General features: G+C 36.9%; 1 protein-coding gene across 5 annotated transcripts in view; it reads left to right on the plus strand.

Moving 5' to 3' along the window:
• The window catches only part of HIVEP2 (HIVEP zinc finger 2), a 203,940-nt gene extending 184,719 nt beyond the window's left edge, over positions 1-19,221 (plus strand). For all 5 annotated transcript variants that reach the window (XM_056126264.1, XM_056126268.1, XM_056126266.1 and 2 more), the window contains exons 7-11: positions 844-998; positions 5,004-5,179; positions 9,326-9,427; positions 10,235-11,130; positions 16,783-19,221. In XM_056126264.1, coding sequence (XP_055982239.1) covers positions 844-998; positions 5,004-5,179; positions 9,326-9,427; positions 10,235-11,130; positions 16,783-17,610 — 2,157 coding nt within the window. In that variant the 3' untranslated portion in view covers positions 17,611-19,221. The remainder of the gene's footprint in view (positions 1-843; positions 999-5,003; positions 5,180-9,325; positions 9,428-10,234; positions 11,131-16,782) is intronic.
• Positions 19,222-20,896: the final 1,675 nt, after the last annotated feature.

Genomic DNA, 20,896 nt, shown 5'->3' on the forward strand with positions numbered 1-20,896 from the left:
ATTTTGGGTAAGAGATAACCAAAGACCTTCTTAAACAATCCTGAATAAAAACTAGCTCCATCCAGGTGTGAAATTCTACTGCAGGAGTTCCTTCCTTGGGAGTCAGCTCCCAGGTTGTGTTAATGACCTAGATAATTGACTTCAATTTTAGTGTGGAGAATTAGGGAAATTGTGGATTGGGGATATAGAATACGGAGTGGATGCTGAAAGAGAGATAGGTATGATATACAAGTTGTCAGCTGACCTTGGCAATCTTCTGAGGACTCTTTCCCATTGACAATACTATTTTCTAAATTGTATTGTCTTTTGTAGCTCTCTCAAAACTCTTTCCAAGTGATGAACTGTTTCATTCTTCATGAACCATGAATACTTTACATGTAAAATGTTTTCAATATTGATGAAGAATCCTTTGGAATGAATGCTAAATCATCAAAGAGGCAAATGGAAGATTTAAAAAACCTATTTGCTTGTTCTAGATGCCATTTCCCTTCTGTTGTTGATGTTGTTTTTTTTTTTTTTAGACTATTCCCTAATTACTAGAGATAGCTTTAATTTCTTATTTAGAATAGGACGCTTTTCAGAGCTTTATTGGTGTAGTACTGTGTATGTGCTCTTGGAGTTCTTCTGTTTTTGTTTCCAACAAAATTTAGTCTTTACTATACAGAAACTCATTCTTTTCTGATTTTTGTCCCCGTTGTGCTTTATTTTATGTGACCAATCCATAGCCTTTCAATATGGGAATTAAGCTACATTCAGAGCTTGAGGCTAGGGAAAAGGGGGATGTGATGGACTCGTCTGTGTTGGAGAAAACATTTGATATGATTATTAAATTTTGTCCTGCAGATGAAACCAGATTCATCCTTTTTGTTTGGAAGCAAACTAGAAAGGAAACTAGTGGGAAATATCTTAAAGGAAAGAGGAAAAGGAGATATTCATGGAGACAAAGATATTGGATCCAAACAAAATGAGCCAATTCGAATTAAAATCTTTGAAGGAGGGTAAGTTAACCTAAGTGCAAAAGTGAACTATTCTGTCATTTCAGAATAAATATTTTTTGGGAAAAAAAAGGCAATATTACCTGCTCTGGATGGAAATATAAGGCAAATTCCCTTTCTAGGCATATTTCTGGAGACCAGATACTAATAGGTAATGAGTTCCTGTCTTTATTTTCATGACTTACTTTTAATGAAAACATCCCAGTTATATATGGCTCAAACCTCTGCCTTCAATTTTCACACCTCAGATTTAGTATGAAATCCACTAAATGGGTAGGTTCACACTGTCACCCGAATCTATGCATTCTTTAATACAGTTTTCTGAGTGTTATTCTTGAACATTTCTAGTCCGTGCTTACTAAGTTGCTGTCAGGTACACGTGTATGTTCCTAGGAATTGGTTTATTTATTTTACTGACTGTATTGCAACCTTAATTGCAGACTTCACTGGGATTTCACTAGGTCCATCCAGGTTTTCTTTCTGTTCAGGACTTAAGCCAAGGCACCTCATTGCTTTTCAGTTGTCAATTTCTCCAAACTCTTTCTGTTGAAAGAAGTTTCTTTGTCTTTATGAATTTCTTTTAATTGAATTTAGGGTCATAAAAACTCCAGTAATAAAATTCAATGATGTTTATTATCTGTATAGTTAAGAGAAATTACATGAAAGTACTAATGTTGAGTTTTACATTTTGTTAGAAGTGCGTATTCTATCCAGTCACATGGGCGAAAGGACCTACTTGTGCTTTGGAAATATAAACAATGCCCAAGTAAATATACCACAATGGAGGGATTATGATCTAGCTACCCTTATCTCTCTAGCATATATCTAATTTACCTAATTTCTATAAGTATGACTTTATTCCAATGGTCTTTGTTAGGGAAAAATAATGTCATATAACTTTAAAATGTAGAATGTATAATGACATAAAAAATGAATTTCTCACTTAGATTTTCCATGGATATGGATTATTAAAATTGATTCCTTAGAGATAGCCCCCTCTGGGTGAATCCCTCATGTTCTCGCCACTAAAATCCGAGTTGCCATGAAGTGTCCCGGTATTATTTGACATCCCTCATAACACAAATGAGAGAAGATAGAGTTTATTTTTCCTCAGAGACTTAGAGGATCCTGTGTTTGAATCAACCTCTCACACCCAGAAGCATCTTCATAGCACTGCACTGGTACTATAGCACTGTCACTGTCCTCCCATTGTTCATTGATTTGCTCAAGCAGGCACCAGTAATGTCTCTATTGTGAGACTTGTTCTTACTGTTTTTGGCATATCGAATATGCCACAGGGAGCTTGCCAGGCTCTGCCGTGCAGGCAAGATACTCTCGGTAGCTTACTGGGCTCTCTGAGAGGGACGGAGGAATCAAACCCCCGTTGGCCGCATGCAAGGCAAATGCCCTACCTGCTGTGCTATTGCTCCAGCCCCTAAAGGTACTAGATTAGCAAAATCTTCAGTTACTATATGCTTTGGGGGAGCCAATCTCCATTAAAAAAAGAGAATGTACACATATATTCCCTTTTGTATACATTTTATTGCTGTGTTTTGATAATTCGAAAGGATTATACCCATGTCTTACTTAGTCTTCCATTTCTTGCTTATGTCATAGTTTCTGTCCCAGTCATGTCTTAGTCCTGTGACCCAGCTTCTGCCTGGTAGTGACCAGAGTGTCATTCCAAGTAATGTGTTATTTCCACCTCTCCTTTTGGCGATTGTAAATAACTTACAGAAAATATCCCTGACATTTTTTAAGTATGTTACTTTTATTATTTCATATATTGATTTAGTCATTTAATTAAATCTACTTTACTATTATTTTTAAGTCCTCATTAATTCTCCTACCAAGCAGATGCACAGGTGCAGCTGTATACCCTTAATATTCATTAAATGGTAAATATTTTATTTGTACAGATTTTTCTAATACAGAGTTACATGCTCTGTAGAATCTTACTGCATCTTTATTCTGAAAGTAAGTAAATCAGCTAAGATACTAAAAATAAAATGAATGCTATTTAAATATAAAATGCATTTCCCTGTCAATCATGATAGCAGACCACAGTAAGCTCAAAGCATCCTTGCTTAAAGAAAACTAGCTTTCTATAAAATTATTATTTGATTCTGTATTTTTAGGTAATGTCATCTAGTTGGGGTATTGACTAGAGAAAATAAGGGTTAAGAAATTTTACATTGTTAGATTCTTTTCTACCACATTACAAAAGACAAAGTTTAAAATACCTTTGAAGAACACATTGATGTTGAAAGTTCCTTATCAATGTGGAATGATTTAAAGCACAAAAAAACTGGCAGAATTGACTGTCCTTATTTTTGTTGCTACATTTAGCTATATTGATACTAAACCCAAAGAATATAATAATAAGATAAAGAAGAGTTCTCAATAGAGTTAGTATTTAAATATGTAGACTTTTTTCCTTTCTTTAAATTTTTTAGTATAGTAAGTAAATAAGGCAAGCTTGTTTTTTATTTCCAATGTTGGAATAGCTAAGACAAAATAGAGAAGTTTGCTCTTCTCTTAGAATGTAAAACACTGTAGTTCTAGTGCCATTACGTCCATCTTAATACTGGATTTGGCATATTGTTAGTCATTTTACCTTTTGAAATTATAAAATAAACCTTTCAAAAGGAACATTGGTCAAAAGAATGACATCATATTCATCACTGTCACTGTCACTGTCCTCCCGTTGTTCATCGATTTGCTCTAGCAGACCCAGTAACATCTCCATTATGACAATTGTTACTGTGTTTGGCATATCAAATACATCACAGGTAGCTTGCCAGGCTTTGCCGTGCGGGCGAGATACTCTAGGTAGCTTGCCAGTCTCTCCGAGAGGGGCGGAGGAATCAAACTCGGGTTGACCATGTTGGCCACTTGCAAGGCAAACGCTCTACCCGCTGTGCTATTGCTCCAGCCCACCATATTCATAATTCTAGTATAGGAGAAATTTAGGAAATAATTATATTTATTGAATTATTTAGTAGGTGCTGCTGCAGGATAATTGTGTTTCATTGTTTTCTAAATCTAAAATGATGGTTAAGCTCTAGAACCACTGGCTTATTCCATTGATAATCACAGTGGACCTAACTTACTACTTGATGTCACTTCAAACCTCTGTTAAAAACTTCCAGAAACAAATGCAAATTTTAATAAGAAATAGAATCTTGAGTTTTCATTATGTAACAGTATCTTTCAAAAGCCATTTGAAATTTAGACTCCGCTTCAGTACTGATTCGCAGTCCTTTAGATGAACAAAGCAAATCTGTAGACAACAGTTGGTGAGATCAGCTCAGCTTGTGTAAGCTAGAAATTTCTTCATCACTCCCGTGCCAGCATTATAAAAATAGAGTAGAAACTTGCAATGAAGAATTCTATTATCAGTTATATTTATTTCAGCAAATTTAGAGTATATGTGCTGAGCACTCTCATCTTGGATGATGTAATATTCAATGTCAGTGATGATTTAGAATTACTTTTTTGTATTTCTTTTCGTTGAAGGTTATATTGTAATCCAAAATAGGAGCTGGAGTGATTGTACAACAGGTAAAGCACTTGCCTTTCATGCAGGGACCCCATATGATCTCCTTAGCCTGCCAGAAGTTATCCTTGAGTGCAGAGCCAGGAGTAAACCTTGAGCACCACCAGGTGTGACCCTCCCAACCCTCAAAATAATAATAAGATACAACCCTTTTACTCTAAATTCTGTATTTAAACATCAATACAGTACAATCCATCAATATAAAACCCATATATTTACTTAATAAATTTAGTTTTCATGTTGAACTTAATGTAGGAAAGTAAGTGACATTTTGTTTACAATGCCAATATGTTATCAAATTTCTTCCAGGCAATAACTACATGAATTTCATAGGCTTTGTAGAAGTAAAACTGAATAATTGTTTCTAAAACATCCTCATACAAACCTGCCATGCAGACAATTAGTTTTTGTTTTCATAGATAACATGTTGGTTTCACGTTTTTAAACAGGTATAAGTCAAATGAAGATTATGTATATGTCAGAGGACGTGGACGTGGAAAGTACATATGTGAAGAATGTGGGATTCGCTGTAAGAAGCCAAGTATGCTCAAAAAACACATCCGCACTCATACTGATGTCCGGCCTTATGTATGCAAGTTGTGTAATTTCGCCTTCAAAACGAAAGGTACAGGTTGAATTTTTTTTTATGGGTACTTTGAATTCTCTATTTCTTTTCATTAGTGAATGATTGTGAGGTAGTTACAGACTTACAAACTTTCGTGCTTGCTTTTCCGTCATACAATGATCAAGTACCCATCCCTCCACCAGTGCCCATTTTCCACCACCAATGGTCCCAGCATCCCTCCTAACACCCCCACCCCATTTCCCCTACCCCACCCCTGAATTCTCAATAGCATTTTATAACTCTTATACACATTAAGATGGTTTTGTTTGTGAAAATAGGATGCCATGAAATATATATTTTCCTTCATGTAAGCTATCAAAGGATGTATGTGAGACAGCCAGACTCCTTTTATGACTTGACTAAGAGCTGGAGTCTTAGGTCCAGGCCCAGTTGTCTCCAAAGGAAGTGGCTAAGAATTGCCTGGATAGCTATTATTTCATGTTGGAAATGTTATGTGGTTAAGATAATCTTTGCACCCGTACTGAAGTGCCGGGAGACAGTCCATGCAGTGGCATTAAAAAAGCAAGACAGCAGCTGGAAAGAAAAACATGTGCCCGTGGTCAGTTTCAGGATTATAAATAATGTAAAGACCCACAGACTCCCAGGTGGGCCTCTCCATCCACAGCTGCATTAATTATGCATAGAGGCTTAATAGCTTATGTTTTGTGTATTTATCAGCACAGAGACAGTTTCTTACTCTCAAGCCACAATGGTTAATCTTATAAAATTAGGACTTGCCATAAAATGATAATATTTCTTTAAAATACTATTTTTTACCTTGCAGATTTATAGTGATATTTTCTGCAGAAGATGGCTTGTTGTATTGTTTTACAAAATCCAAAAGTCGTAAATCCAGTCTTGTTAGTGTAAGCTAGAAACTAGAGGTGTTAGACTTCTGTAAAAAATATATTTTACTTACTAATGTACTCTGTAGATATTCCTTCACTAATCTCACATCATTTTCCAACTTTTTACTCTAATGACAATCTGCTCTGTTAGCCATAAAGAAAATCAAGTATCAAATGAAATAATTTTTGGCATTGTCTTCCTACTTTCTCTTTGAGCCAAAACCCAAATTGCCCTCATTTGATTTGTCAGGAGTATAAATATGTTAATTTCTAACATTATTGTTTATTTAAAATGTGTGCTTAGTACATATAGTCCTGGCCCATGGAGCTAGCTCATTGGGTTAGAGTAATTGCATGGTATACCAAACTCTTGGATTCAATTTGCAAAATCTCACCGTCCCTTGAATATCACCTAGAGTGGCGCCTTGAGCCTCTGGACACTACTTGGGAGACCCCTCTCCTAAAGAAGTCTTTATATTACTGTACCCTCCTCCTTTGATGCCTGAGAAGGGGAGTGTTCACTTGCATTTCAGAGGACAACCCTGAGGTTCTTCTAAATATCAGTCATTTTTGCATAACTAAGCCTTTTGTATATAGCTTTGCTGAGAGAAATTTCTGGGACAGAACATGTAAACTTTGGTTTTAGGAAGTGCTGCAACTCTACCTCTACCTGCCTGTCATGTCAGCTGATAAACCTTGATAGGGAGTATGGATTGACTGCAGGAATAGCTGTTAAAACAGTGGATGAAGAACTATCACATTGCTATATTTTTTCAAAGCAAATTAAATAGGCCTACAAATCATGATCCTAGTGGTTTTGCAGCAAATAATATATCTGTGGCCACTACTGGACTTTTCATGCTGCCCTTTGGGAATAGACAGATGACTTGAACTATTAAAATGAGTAAACCACCCTGAGAAACCTGAGTTCGTTTTCACGTAATTGAAGTTCCGGTTGACAGGCCAGCTCACTGAGTGCATTTCTGAAGTACAGTTGGTAGGTCTGGTTCCTCCCCCAGGCCTGGGTCATGAATCCAGAGCCTTTCTCATACTATTCTCCTCCCCCTGTCTTGCTGGAATCCATCCTTTAGAAGTTCAAGACTTTAATAAGCCAGAGCCAGACTAAGATTTTTTTCAGAGTTCAACATCTAATTGCAAACCAAGACTGAATAATGAAAGCCTTAAGTCTGCTCGCCTGCTTACAATGGATGGAGAGGGAAAAATAAGAGATCATATTAAGATGGAAATAATTTTACTTCTTATATACGTAACATCCCTATCAATGCACAAACACAGATTACATGTATACTTGCAGAATATAACTTCCAGGAATTGTAGGTATACTTAATTTCCATAATCTTATAATTCTTGGTAATCTGTAAAATATTTTTGACATCTGTAGAAAAAGGCATGGATATCATTTTTGAATCATTAAGAAAACTAGGAATTGGAATATTTTTGTATTTGGAGTTATCAAAATAGCAAATAGAATTCACAGGTATATTAGCAAGTAAGGTAAAAAACAAATATCCAGCATTCTATTTCATGTATATTACTTTTTATTTACATTAGTAGGAAGCCAAATACCTCTGGAAGGGGAAAAAAGCTACTTTCCACTAGGATGCAATGGGCCTGCTTTTAAATATAAAGCATTTTCTGGCGCAGTGCTAAGGCTCCTCAGATAGCATAGGTAATAATATGGCCTTTATTACTGGATCTCTTTTGTTAAGTTATACATATAACATGAAATAAGATAAATGTATATGGTATTATCAGATCCTAAGTCAGAGGTGATTACTTCAGTGTTTTGATCATTTCTTAATTCCAACACTTGTTATAAAAATATGCAAAACCATAAAGATATATGTATACAGACAACTTTACACATATATATTTATGTCATAATACATATTTGACATAACATTTCTTAAAATAATGGAAGGCCTGACAACATTTTTTCTCATAATGATCACGATCATCATCATCCTATTGTTCATCTATTGCCTCGAGCAGGCACCAGTAATGTATCCTTCGTCCTAGCCCTGAGATTCTAAAAAGTGCAACATTCAAGGCTCTTTCAGGGTTAGGAGAATGAGACCAATTATTGTTACTGGTATTTGGCATATTGGGTACGCCACGGGGAGTTTGACAGACTCTGCAGTTTGAGCAGGTTACATTCGGTAGCTTGCCAAGTTGTCCAAAGCAAGAATGAGATAATAAGATGTCACGCGGCCGCAAATGTGACTGCGCGCTTCCAGGAGCTGATTTTTATAGTCTCTGGGTCTTGGCCATTGATGGGAGTTTAAAAATAAATAAGGGACTATATCAGGGCTTAGGAACTGTAGAAATCACTTTTATAAAATTTGCTAACATATACCGATAGATACTAATAACTAAAAGTAATGTTTGCTTAATTAGTTAGCTAAGTATTTGTGTGAATATGAAGTCATTTGCAGGGTTGACTTTTTTGTTTTGCTTTTTAAATTGCCATAAGATACACAGTTACAAAGTTGTTTATGATTGGGTTTCAGTCATCCAATGTTCCAACACCCATAGATTAATTTACTTTTAATATTAGTTTGTACAGTTAGTTTCTTCTGACCAGTGAGGCTTCTCTGAGTTTTATCTGTAAACTGATGAATTCCTGGGATCCAGGGTTCAGTGGGTATGTTTATGATGATAGTGTGCACTAAAGTTTCTCTAAGAACTGTAACAGACTTATGTTACAATATTTATATGGAATCCTAGGAATCATTTGAGCCAATGATTTTAGATCACTTCTCATCTAGAAAAACCTGAAATTCCCAGTCATACCTGGAGCCTACTTTTAATTCACTGAGAATGAATTAAAGCTCTCAATGGTTGGTATCTTCAGAAACCTCATCATTCATCTTAATTGTGAGGCAAACTTGGGGGAATCAAACACATCTATGTTTTCCAGTTTTTGGTGGGTGGGAGAGTTTTCCCATAGTGCTCCAGGAGCACTTCCTACTGTACTCTGCCCTACTATGCAGATCTGATGGTTTGTTGCACAACCAGAGTCTGCAATTCAATGGTGCTTTGTCCCAAAAGTCCTAGTGGCCACGAGGGCCAGCTCTGGGAACTCTGCAGTGCCAGGGATTGAACCCATAGTCTGGTGCTTACAAGGTACACACACCTATGAGTTATCTCTCAGGATCTCATCTATGTTATCTTTTGTTCACATCAAATTGAATTTTAAAGCATCACCACTTGTTGACAAAAAATATAATTCCTAAGTTTTGATGATTTTTGTTCTCTTTGGGTCTGTGGTTTCTAGGAAACCTAACGAAGCATATGAAATCTAAAGCACACATGAAAAAATGCCTGGAGTTGGGTGTTTCGATGACATCAGTAGAAGACACAGAGACGGAGGAAGCAGGTATTTTACCATTTTGTTGACTTACTTCGTCCCTTCTCTTGCTGGAGCTTTGTAGCCAAGATGGTAACATAAGTAGATATTTTTTCAAAAACTGATCACATTTCATTTTACTAAATACTAAAGATAGAAGTTTTGACACATTGAATTGCTTGAAACCTACAGAAAAGTATTAGATGCATTTCTATTCTGATGGAAGAGAAGAAAGGCCTTAACTATGAAAATACTTTTATCTAGAACCATAAAAATATCTAATTGCCTGTGTATTGTGATATGTATTTAAATATTAATGTGATGCTGCCTTTTAATGGGATGTGATTTGGGTTTTATGAAAAAATTGGGGGAATTAGACAAGCATTTTCATGTTTATTTTTTCCTATTAAGAAATCTAGTAGAAAAATTGTATTTGACCTCTAGAGACAATCTGAGGGTCATACAAACCTCCTATGTTGTATGTTATGTAAGCATATACATGTAGGGACACTTTTATGTAAATTTACACCTGCAGGGACATAATCACTTCTTTTCTTTCACTCAAGCATGTTCAATAATCACATTGGACCCCATTTTTTGAGGGGTTTCTGAGTGATGTGATATGTAAGATACAAGATCCTATTCTGAAATACTTATTGTAGGATGAGGAAGAAATCAGATCAGCAAAGCCTTAGACCAAGGGCACAGTAAGTTCTCAGTGAGTCTCACTCCAGTTAAAAGAGACTAAGTTCTCTTTGCAGGGTTTATGGTGCCTAATTTAGGGCCTCACCTTGATGATTGGGTCTGAATCACTATTGCTCTGTTTAATGTTTTCAGAAACGATGGAAGATTTGCATAAAGGGGCTGAGAAGCATAGCATGTCCAGCATTTCAACTGACCATCAGTTCTCAGATGCTGAAGAATCAGATGGCGAAGATGGAGATGATAACGATGACGATGATGAAGATGAAGATGACTTTGATGACCAGGGAGATTTGACACCAAAAACAAGATCAAGAAGCACCAGTCCTCAGCCTCCTCGATTCTCCTCCTTGCCTGTGAATGTTGGCGCTGTACCCCACGGGGTTCCTTCGGATAGTTCCCTGGGACATTCTTCATTGATCAGCTATTTGGTTACTCTGCCAAGTATTCAGGTCACTCAGCTCATGACACCAAGCGACTCTTGTGAAGATACCCAGATGACAGAATACCAGAGGTTATTCCAGAGCAAAAGTACAGACTCCGAACCAGACAAAGATAGGCTGGACATACCGAGTTGTATGGATGAAGAGTACATGCTGTCTTCAGAGCCCAGCTCCTCACCGAGGGACTTCTCACCCTCAAGCCACCATTCCTCACCGGGATACGATTCTTCACCCTGTCGAGATAATTCACCAAAGAGGTATCTGATACCCAAAGGAGATTTATCACCCAGAAGACATTTGTCACCCAGGAGAGAGCTATCACCCATGAGACACCTTTCACCAAGAAAAGAAGCAGCTCTGAGAAGAGAGATGTCACAGAGAGATATTTCGCCAAGAAGGCATCTGTCCCCAAGGAGGCCATTATCACCTGGGAAAGATATCATCACAAGAAGAGACCTCTCTCCCAGAAGAGAGAGAAGGTACATGACCACCATCAGAGCGCCATCTCCCCGAAGGGCTTTATACCACAATCCACCACTGTCCATGGGACCGTATTTGCAAGCAGAGCCAATTGTCTTGGGGCCTCCTGTAAGTATGATCCGCTCTCTCTTTCCAGTAAACAAGTGAAATCATGTTAGAGCCTCTTGATAACACATCAATGTGAAATGGACTGTAACCTGGCTGTCTTGAGAGTCAAAGAGATGCTACAAGGATTTAAAACACTTGCTTTGCATTTCCCACCTGCCCATCCTTGGTCAGAAAATCAGAACCAATAAACGCCTGGGTTTCTCATGATCGTGAGTGACCTTGGCTCCAAAAATAACAAGACAATTTTGGCTCCAATGGTTGTCAGTAACATGGATGTGGCATTATTCCCCAGTGCAGGATTACCTCAGCAGCAGTGCCTTGATCAATGTCATGAGTAGAAAAAGTAAATTTTTTAATGACATACCTGTATTGGAAGATACTTTCAGGGCCATAGACTTGTGTGTGATAAAATTCTTAGCAAGTTTATAATTCTGATATAAGCATCCATATTGAATTTCAATGATTTTTTAAATTTTTTTGTCTTTTAAATAGACTAATTATCATGCCTTCTGAGTGGACATGTAAAAGTAGTGAGGGACTGAGAGAGGAGACGATGGCCCTGGGCATGTTTGTAAATCAAAGGCAGGCACATATGTGCATTTCTTCCTCCTGCTGCCAAGTGCATTGGGAGAGCCAAGGGAGAAGGGATCAGAAATTCTATGGTATGCTGTGATTTAGAAATTCAGATAACAGCAGCAGTCATGGGTCCAATTTAGGTCACAGATTTAATATGTCAAAAAGCACCTGCCCTGCCTCATTCCTTGCCATCATAAACTCTCATGTCCTTGTTATAATTTGTGTAGGATATTTTAAAAAACAGTGAACTGACCATGTAGCTTAGACAGGATGGCTACATTTTTAGTTCCTTTGTTTTCCTGTGTTTGAATGTTGACTGCCTGCCCTCTGTTCTCAGCTGGTCCCACTTGCTTTGACATCCTTGTGCAGTGGGTTAGTGCTTCAGAGTCAAAGAAAGTCCCTGTGACAGTTACCTGGCTCCATCTTCCTATGCTGCCGAAGGCTACTCTCTTAAGCTCATCAAATTTTCAACCTGGTTCAGAAGCCTAGATGATGTTTTTGAATTTCAGGAATGCTCCAGATTCTCAGCACAGGAGGGTCTTTTTCACAGGCCTGCCACCAGATTAGTCTTCATACTGTCATGACTTCAGAAACATGGGTAACAGCAGAACAGAATTTACTTGCCAGAGTAATTAGCAAGTGCTTAAAAATGAGTACACATTTATAAGTTTTTTGTGCCTTGGCATTGCTAAGAAAAAAAAGGGGGGGGGTTCTCAAGTTTATGCCTCTGCATCTTAAATAGAGAACAGAGGTCACTCCTTCAAAGGCCAGGATCCAGCTACGGAGTTGGAGAATGCCTTTTGGGGGGTAGATCATGATCCTCACAGGTGTGAGACCAGGAACTCCTATTCTGACATTGATGAAGTGGACTGAGACTGTAGACCAAAGTCCAATATCAACCTCACACTGGTAGATTCTTAGAAACTGTGAAGTTAAGGAAAACAGCTAGATCAGATCCTACAATGGGCAGTATTGTCTTAGATTCCTTATTGGTCCTCTCATCAACTTTAGAAGAAAACAGCATAGGAACTATTTTATTCAAGGACTTGCTGTACTCACAAAAAATTAAGTCATTACTATCTGCATACTACTGTTATTAAAAAATGAAAGCAGCCCCAATTTAGGCAAAGGAATTGAAGGCTTGAATGAAGGCTGTTCTTGGATACATGCCTAAAAAGTTGTTGGAAGGAGATTGGTCTTAAAATTGCTAAGTTTACAACGTATTTTTTTCCTTAAATTTTTGTTAGTGAAACACCATGAGGTACAGTTGTAGATGCTTGGGTTTCAATTTACAACGTATTTTTGAAAATAACAGTTCACCTTGATATTTAATAGAATCATTGGACTTTACCACTTATGAAGCCCATGTTTTGAGTCTGATCTCTTGAGAATAAATAGCCTGATGCTTTGGTGGATGATATGAGGGAAATATCTGGAGTCCTTTCTGAAGAGCTAGCAAATGGGTTCCAAACACCTACCATTTTTGTGTTTTATCCCACTGTTTTTTTGAGTGGAGGATTTTCATCTTTCTGCAATGTGTGAAGGAGATTCCAGTTGCCAGAGCCAAATAAATTTGTTGATACCATGAGAAGTCCTTTAATTAATTAATATAGCCTGGTTACTATATTAATTGGAGAGTTTATTATATTCAATTAGAATGACTCTTCAGGTATTTATTTCTTTTTGATGAAAATTGCATTTATAGAAATCCCTTGGGGCCAGAGATATAGTATAGTAGGTAAGGCACTTGCAAACCTAGTTTACATCCCCAGAACTGCTTGTGGCTCACAAGCCTGCTATGGGTGATCCCTGAGTTCAGAGCCATAAACTGAAAAAAGTCAATCAATGTCTGTTGCTTGTCACGAAGCAAGAGCTCACACAGGGCTAGAATGGACCTTGTAATCAGTTTACACATTACCTAATTCTGTCTGCATGGAGAGGCCTAAGAAGCAGGTTTAGAGAAGACAGTATGCTCACGATCTACCACATAACTATGATAAGTTTTAATGGAATGATAAGAAAATAAGTATTTATTGGGTAGATATTTATTTGAGGATAATACTATGTATGTCTCAAGGATAAGAATTAAAATTTATGGCTTCTGGCCCTTTATTACTAAAAATAAATAAAACATTTCCTTTCTATTTTCAAAGATTTAGTGAATAACTAGCAAGGAGACAAAAAGTATACATTATTGTAGATGAACACGGCCTAATGAAAGAGTCCATTTCAGTTCTTGTCTCTGTGATTTTGGATGGGCTGCACAGTTTTCTTATTTGTGTCAGCCAGGAAGGTGGACTAATAAGGAAGTTTCTGTCTTAGAAGGAGCTTGCTATTCTGAGAGGAATGCAGAGAGGTGACATTACTACCGTTGCTAGCAACTTTAGGATGGGCATTATTTAACTCAAGCCATGGCTATGCTTTTCTCTCTAGTGAATTTATGAGCTGGGGTCACTCACAGCCTAGCAATTGCTTCCTCTCCCTGTTACCATTATCTGTGTCAACTCCCCTCAGTCCCCTCTCTTTCATTCCATGACCTCCCTTACACAAGGAACGTCACTATCTCACCTCCTTAGCATTTAGTTCTGGGAGACCCACTGATACTGCTGAGTCAAATATATGTGTGTGTGTGTGTGTGTGTGTGTGTGTGTGTGTGTGTACATATATATATATATACATAGCATAGGGCATTTCCTTGATTTTTATAAGTACATCCTTATATATTTACACACAATGCAATGTGAAGGTTAGGGTTAGGGTTAGGGTTAGGGTTAGGGTTAGGGTTAGGGTTAGGGTTAGGGAATGTGAATTCATCATTTGTATTATGTATCAGATAGGAACGTTACCACATTAAGATGATAAACCTAAATTATAAAATAATATAGTATTGCAAATGAAGTAGAAAACACAATGAGTTGAATAGGATGTGAAGATGGGGTCAACAGGAGGAGAGAGGATATGTGAAGATTTTTGACAGCTTTGTGATGTGCTAACATGGTGTAAACTGTACTTTTACACTTAACTTCTTTGATTGCGGTGGTTTCATTTCTAATCCATAAAGACCATATAGAAGTTATACTCAGTACATCCATAAAGATCCATATAGAAGTTATACTCAGTACAAATAAAATTCTATTGGAGCAGGCACGTGTTAATTAGAGAACTCATGTAACAAGGACAAGTTGGTCTTATGTCTTCATCTTTCTTGTTTATTCACCTTTCTCATAAACATATATATACATATATATATACTTGACACAATTTAAATTTCTTAAACAAATTAAAATAAGAACAAATGGAGTCCCTTTTTGATGATAATACATTAAAAGCAAGAATCTTTATAATTGAAATCTGAAAAAATCTCATTAAAGTCTAATCATTTCACGGTCTGTTGTTCTGCTAAAGAAAATAATTTTTCCATTTTAATACATGTGATTCATCATTTGGCTGTCTCATCCATCCCCATTCTGATTATGTGTGACTGGTGGACATCACAAAACAGCAACCAAATTGGAAAAATTAGCAAGCCATATTTCATTTTAAACTTCAAATCTGTGACCATTGTGTTTAAAAAAGAAAATTGATTTTGGGCAGGATTACTATTGAAGGTATTATGGTTATTTAATTTTAATAGGTATTTTACAAAAGAAATAGCCTATTTCTAAGGCCAGTTGAATATAAGAGAAATATTGGGAATGGTAGCATTTAAATGAGTTTTATTACCATAAAAGTGTCACGTCACTTAATTTATAAGGTCTTTGTGATTAAAGAATTAATGACTACTTGATTTATTTCTCAGTTCTAGGACAAGTAATTTATTTTTAGCTTGACTAAGGTGTAGTCCAGAGAAGGATAAGAGAGTAGTACTGAGCAGCAGGGGTGATGCTTCACCTGTTACTCCTGATCCAGTCTGATCATCTAACTAGAATTAAATGAACCTTTTTTTTTTATGTCACTCATACTCTGAGTTTCAGAACTGAAACTTCCTTGAAGTGAATGAAAAATGTCTGTGTGTCGGTCCGTCTAGCTCCTGGACTTAGTAGTATATATGGTTTTAATCTATATGATATTTGAATTAAATACAAACAAATAGAGTCCCTTTTAGATGATAATGCATTAAAAGCAAGAATCTTTATCATTAAAATCTGAAAAATCTCATTAGAGCCTTATCATTATTACCGTCTGTTGTTTTGCTAGAGAAAATATTTTTTTCATATCACAGGCTCTGTGAGCACGAATTGTAGGCCAGAATCTGAAATTTTGGTCTAAATTTGAAGAATCTTTAAGTCAATTTTAAAAATTATGTAAGTGGAATGAATATAAACAAACATTTTGGGATCTCAGTTGTGTAGCTGAATGAGTCCTATTTCACATTGAGAAATTACTCTGATGGATAGATGTTTTTCTTACAAGAACTGGCCTTGATCTGTTACTTGATGAAGAAGTTGAGTTCTACCCAGGATATCTCTGGAGTAGGAATACATTTTAGTGTCTTGCACTTTGGAGGAACCAGTTTGTTTACCTCACTTATATTGTCATCTGTTCTGTGGAAAACTTAAAATAAGATAGAAAGAAAACAAGTCTCTGTTTGAAAGTGTCACTCCAGTTACACTCACCAGAATTTAAGAAAAATATCAAAAATCTGCCCACTATATAAACAGATGGCAGTCTTTCTACTTTCTTTTGAATTTAAAAATCTTAAGTATTTTTGTCTCGTGAATTTTATCTGGCAATTACCCATTATTTTCTTTGCATTCCTTCTTATCAAAAAAAGAAAAAAAGTCAGAAAAACCACCACACAAAATAGCTGACACGTGTCTCTGTATGTGGAGTGGTGAACACGCTGCATGTTTTATCACATTAATGTTTAAAAACAAAAGTAACTTTCACAGAGCAACAGTTTCATTCAAAGTTTCTAAGAGACAACTGAGAAAATTTCATTTGTCTTGAAAAATGAAAATACTGCTAAAAAGACTAAGTTATTCTTATAGTGTTTTGACTGAATGAGTGCAGGAACTAACTTGACCTTGCTTGAGTAGTGGTGGATCCTAAGTGTTGTGCTGTCTCCCCATGCAGAATTTAAGAAGAGGATTACCTCAGGTTCCTTACTTCAGTCTCTATGGAGACCAAGAAGGTGCTTATGAACATCCAGGCTCCAGCCTTTTCCCTGAGGGTCCTAATGACTATGTCTTCAGTCATCTTCCACTCCACTCCCAGCAACAAGTGCGAGCTCCTATCCCAATGGTGCCAGTTGGTGGGATCCAAATGGTTCACTCCATGCCGCCGGCCCTTTCCGGTTTACATCCTCCACCCACTTTGCCTCTGCCAATGGAAAGCTCTGAAGAGAAGAAAGGCGCTTCCGGGGACTCCTTCTCCAAGGATCCCTACATTCTTTCTAAGCAGCAGGAGAAACGATCTCCACATCTTTTGCAGTCATCTGGTCCACCTAGCACACCCTCCTCTCCTCGGCTCCTGATGAAACAGAGCACTTCAGAAGACAGCCTAAACGCGACAGAGAGGGAACAGGAGGAAAACATACAGACTTGTACAAAAGCCATTGCCTCTCTTCGGATTGCCACAGAAGAGGCCGCTCTGCTTGGGGCATCAGATCAGCCCGCAAGGGTGCTTGAGCCCCATCAGAAACCCTTAGAAAGTGCACATGTTAGCATTAGACACTTTAGTGGACCTGAGCCAGGCCAGCCCTGTACCTCAGCTACCCACCCTGACTTGCATGATGGTGAAAAGGACAATTTTGGTACATCACAGACTGCGTTAGCTCACTCCACGTTTTACGGTAAGAGGTGTATGGAAGACAAGCAGTCGAGTTTTCATGGCAGCAAAGAATTACCTTCAAGCACAGAGGAAGGCAAAGAGTCTTCATCAGAAAAGAGTCAGTTACATTGATCTAAGATGCATGGAGACTTTCGTTTTCACATCTCCCCATTTTGTTTTTGTTTTTCTAGAAATAGAGGTAATCAAGTTTATAGCATGCCTGTCCTAAGTTACAGTAGTTTGCTATTATATATACTTTTGTTATTTCAAAAGAATTAGGTGAATTAACAAGTCATCATGAGCCTGACCAAAACAAAAATTTGAAATTAACCTATTGGGTCTGGTACTTTTAACTTGTACAGATGTTTGTGCCTTTTCTTTACTTTGCTTATATTCTTATAAGCATTTTTTAGCAGTAATTTGTACATATTTTAGAATTTGTGTATCTGCTTTGTAATAAATGTAATTTCTTTCCTTTTTTGGACACTTGATCTAAATGATGTAAAGCAAAACAGCATCAAAATATATGTGAGGTTGCACTAAAACATATTTTTATATGATTAAAACTGAACAGCTTTTATGTACAGCTCTGATTCTGTAATACTAATATTTATTTACTTTGTTTCATAAATTGTACATTTTTTCTTAATGTTGTGGATTGCTTTTCTATGTGAAGCATGGGATTTACTGTTGCGTAAGTAGAACAAAAAATGTATATTGTAAACAAGATATTTAAACTAGAGTATCTTATTCTGCACTTATGCATTAGTTTAAAAAAGATAAAGGATGTATCAGTCAGTTCTTAACGCTTGTAAATTTTTTTCTCTCTTGTTTGCTGGATTGACTATAACTTAAGTGCTGATTGTGATTTTAAACTGATAGTACCGTAAAGCATTAAAGTAAACAATGTGCTATTGTGAGTTTTTTCAAAGCTTTATAAATCAGTTATAAATAATATTAAAAGTATTTGGTCTTATGTGAACATGTTGATCTATATACTCATCTGAAAATATGGGAAAACATTCCGCCCCATGTAAATATGTACAAGTGCATCACTGGTACAATTTAATGTAACTCGATTGGACACTAGGTTGCCACAGACCTATGCTAGGGTGTCTTTAAAAATTAAAGTGACAAAGCACATGGGACTGTGTAGAGCTTGGTTATCGGCCGGCCCGGTGGCTTGGCAGGCAGTGCTGTGCGCTGTCCATGGAGAAGACCTGGGCGTAAGAATGTCCTTGGTTCTTGGTGACTGGAACTAAGGCTACTACAGAGGAATTGCGCTTGGACTCTGAAGGTGGGGTGTGGAAGCAGGAAGGGGTGTGGAGACTCACTCACTGGCCCTTCCTGCCAGCCAATCCACACGGTAACAGGGTTGGCATCAGCTTTAGGGGAAGTCACTTTACCTATTGGAAGAGGGAAGAGTGTCATACTCCTGGCTATCTCAGGGGGAATGGGGAAAGAAGCTTTCCAGGGAAAAGAACTCACGGGAGGATGACGTCTTTTGTATAGAACATTGAGAAGGGGCTTTGGATAGTGTTGACGGTGAGCAGAGCCTTTGTAGGTCCGGAAGAATAAAAGAAAGGGAGGGGGGACAACACATGTGCACACACGCACACGTACAATCTGGGTTACCTTTGTGCTATATAGTGGATTATAATTCTGTGAAACCAAGTTTGTATATTGAATTACATTAAGGAGTGTTCTTTAAAAAGAGAAATAAATATACAATTACATGCTTGAGGTGTCTAGTTTGTATGTGTTGTTTTCCATTTTAATCTCCCAATTTTGTTTCTAAAGGAGTACTGATGCTACCAGTGTACCATCTGTGATGTTCATTGCTGGACTCTGCCCAGCCTGAGGTGTGCAAAGTATGAATGCTTTGAACAAGTGAGAAGACAGCCATTGGCTTCCATATGTCATCAAATTAGAGCAGAATGCTGCCAAATCACAAAATGAAGTCCTGGGAGTCAAAGCCGGGTCAGGCCTGATAATTCAGGCTGAATAGAGTTGCAGAAAGCAAATGATCACTCCCTCCCAGCATGCATCCATACCTGAAATTCCACCCGGGAAGCCTCTGTTTTAATTTAGCAGAGTGAAATGGCAAAAGTCATCTGAAATAAATATGAATTATCAAGAAATCATAGTTGTCTTAACATGGAAGATCAGAACCTTTTTAATAATAAGAGTAAAAACTCATTAAAGGTCAAAATCTTAACAACATTTCCTTACAAAAACCTCCGATCGGTGGATTTACAATTTACCTACTTTGTTTTATGAGTCAGACTGTCTTTTTCAACTATGTTTTACAAAGACAAATTAAAGGTCAGCATAGTCAGTGAGTCAAATATCTATCTCAGAGAACTTTTTTTTTTTAGAATTTTGATTACATAAGATATTTCTGTCTTGGTTTGTGCATCGTGATTTCAAGCAAATTGAAATCACTCCTTCCTCCTCTATCTAATTTATCTTATGTACTCACTCATTCACAAAATGGTTTTTGAGTGCCTATTCTGAACTGAGTACCATACCAAGTATTATTTAGGTAAAAATAATTCCTACCATGAAGAACACAAATAGACCTATATGTGAGAAAAAATACGCACACACACATATACACGTATGTTAGTGCTAAAATAAAGGTGCAGTTGCTATTTTTATTAACACAAAGAGAAGCAGTTACTCTGCTGAAACAGGAAGGAGTAAACTTTGTCACAGATGTGACTTTGGGATAGATTCTTGAAACCTTATATTGACTTAATCATGTAGAAGTTGTTTAATTGTCTACATTGGGACACAGGTCTTTGTCAGTATGCAATACTGAATGAAACCATTAAGGAACCCTTGACCAAACTTACAGAAAGAAAGAGAAAGGAAGGAAGGAAGGAAGGAAGGAAGGAAGGAAGGAAGGAAGGAAGGAAGGGAGGGATATTGGAGTTGAGTAAATTGGAGAGAGATAAGAAAATATTTTCCTCAGATGACAAAGGCTATTAGTTTAGAACATGTCAAATATGGTCACATATAGATTGCCACATTGCCACAGTACAATCCTTATCTCCTTTTTGCATCAAAAGAACATGAAAATGTTTTCATTGATTGTGAGCTTCTCTATTCATACTCTAGATTCATAAATAAATTAGCTTGAATATTGATACTCATTAAAATGAACCAAACTATCTTATTTTCATTCACTACCTAAAACAAGTTTCAAATTACTAGTACCTAAACTGTTTAACCTATCGATCTGACACACATTATTCAAGAATACTAAAACTTGTATAATTAAAAAAAATAAGAATTGTCATTTGATGTTAATAAAATTCAGAAAAATGCTTTTATAAATTTTATACTCCAAGATCAAATAAATGAATTTATTAAAATAATGCAAAATTTTCTTAAATTCTTCTATTAAAAATGC

The sequence above is a fragment of the Sorex fumeus genome, unplaced genomic scaffold (genome assembly GCF_029834395.1).
Source record: "Sorex fumeus unplaced genomic scaffold, SorFum_2.1 ptg000061l, whole genome shotgun sequence".
Classification (NCBI taxonomy): Eukaryota; Metazoa; Chordata; class Mammalia; order Eulipotyphla; family Soricidae; genus Sorex; species Sorex fumeus.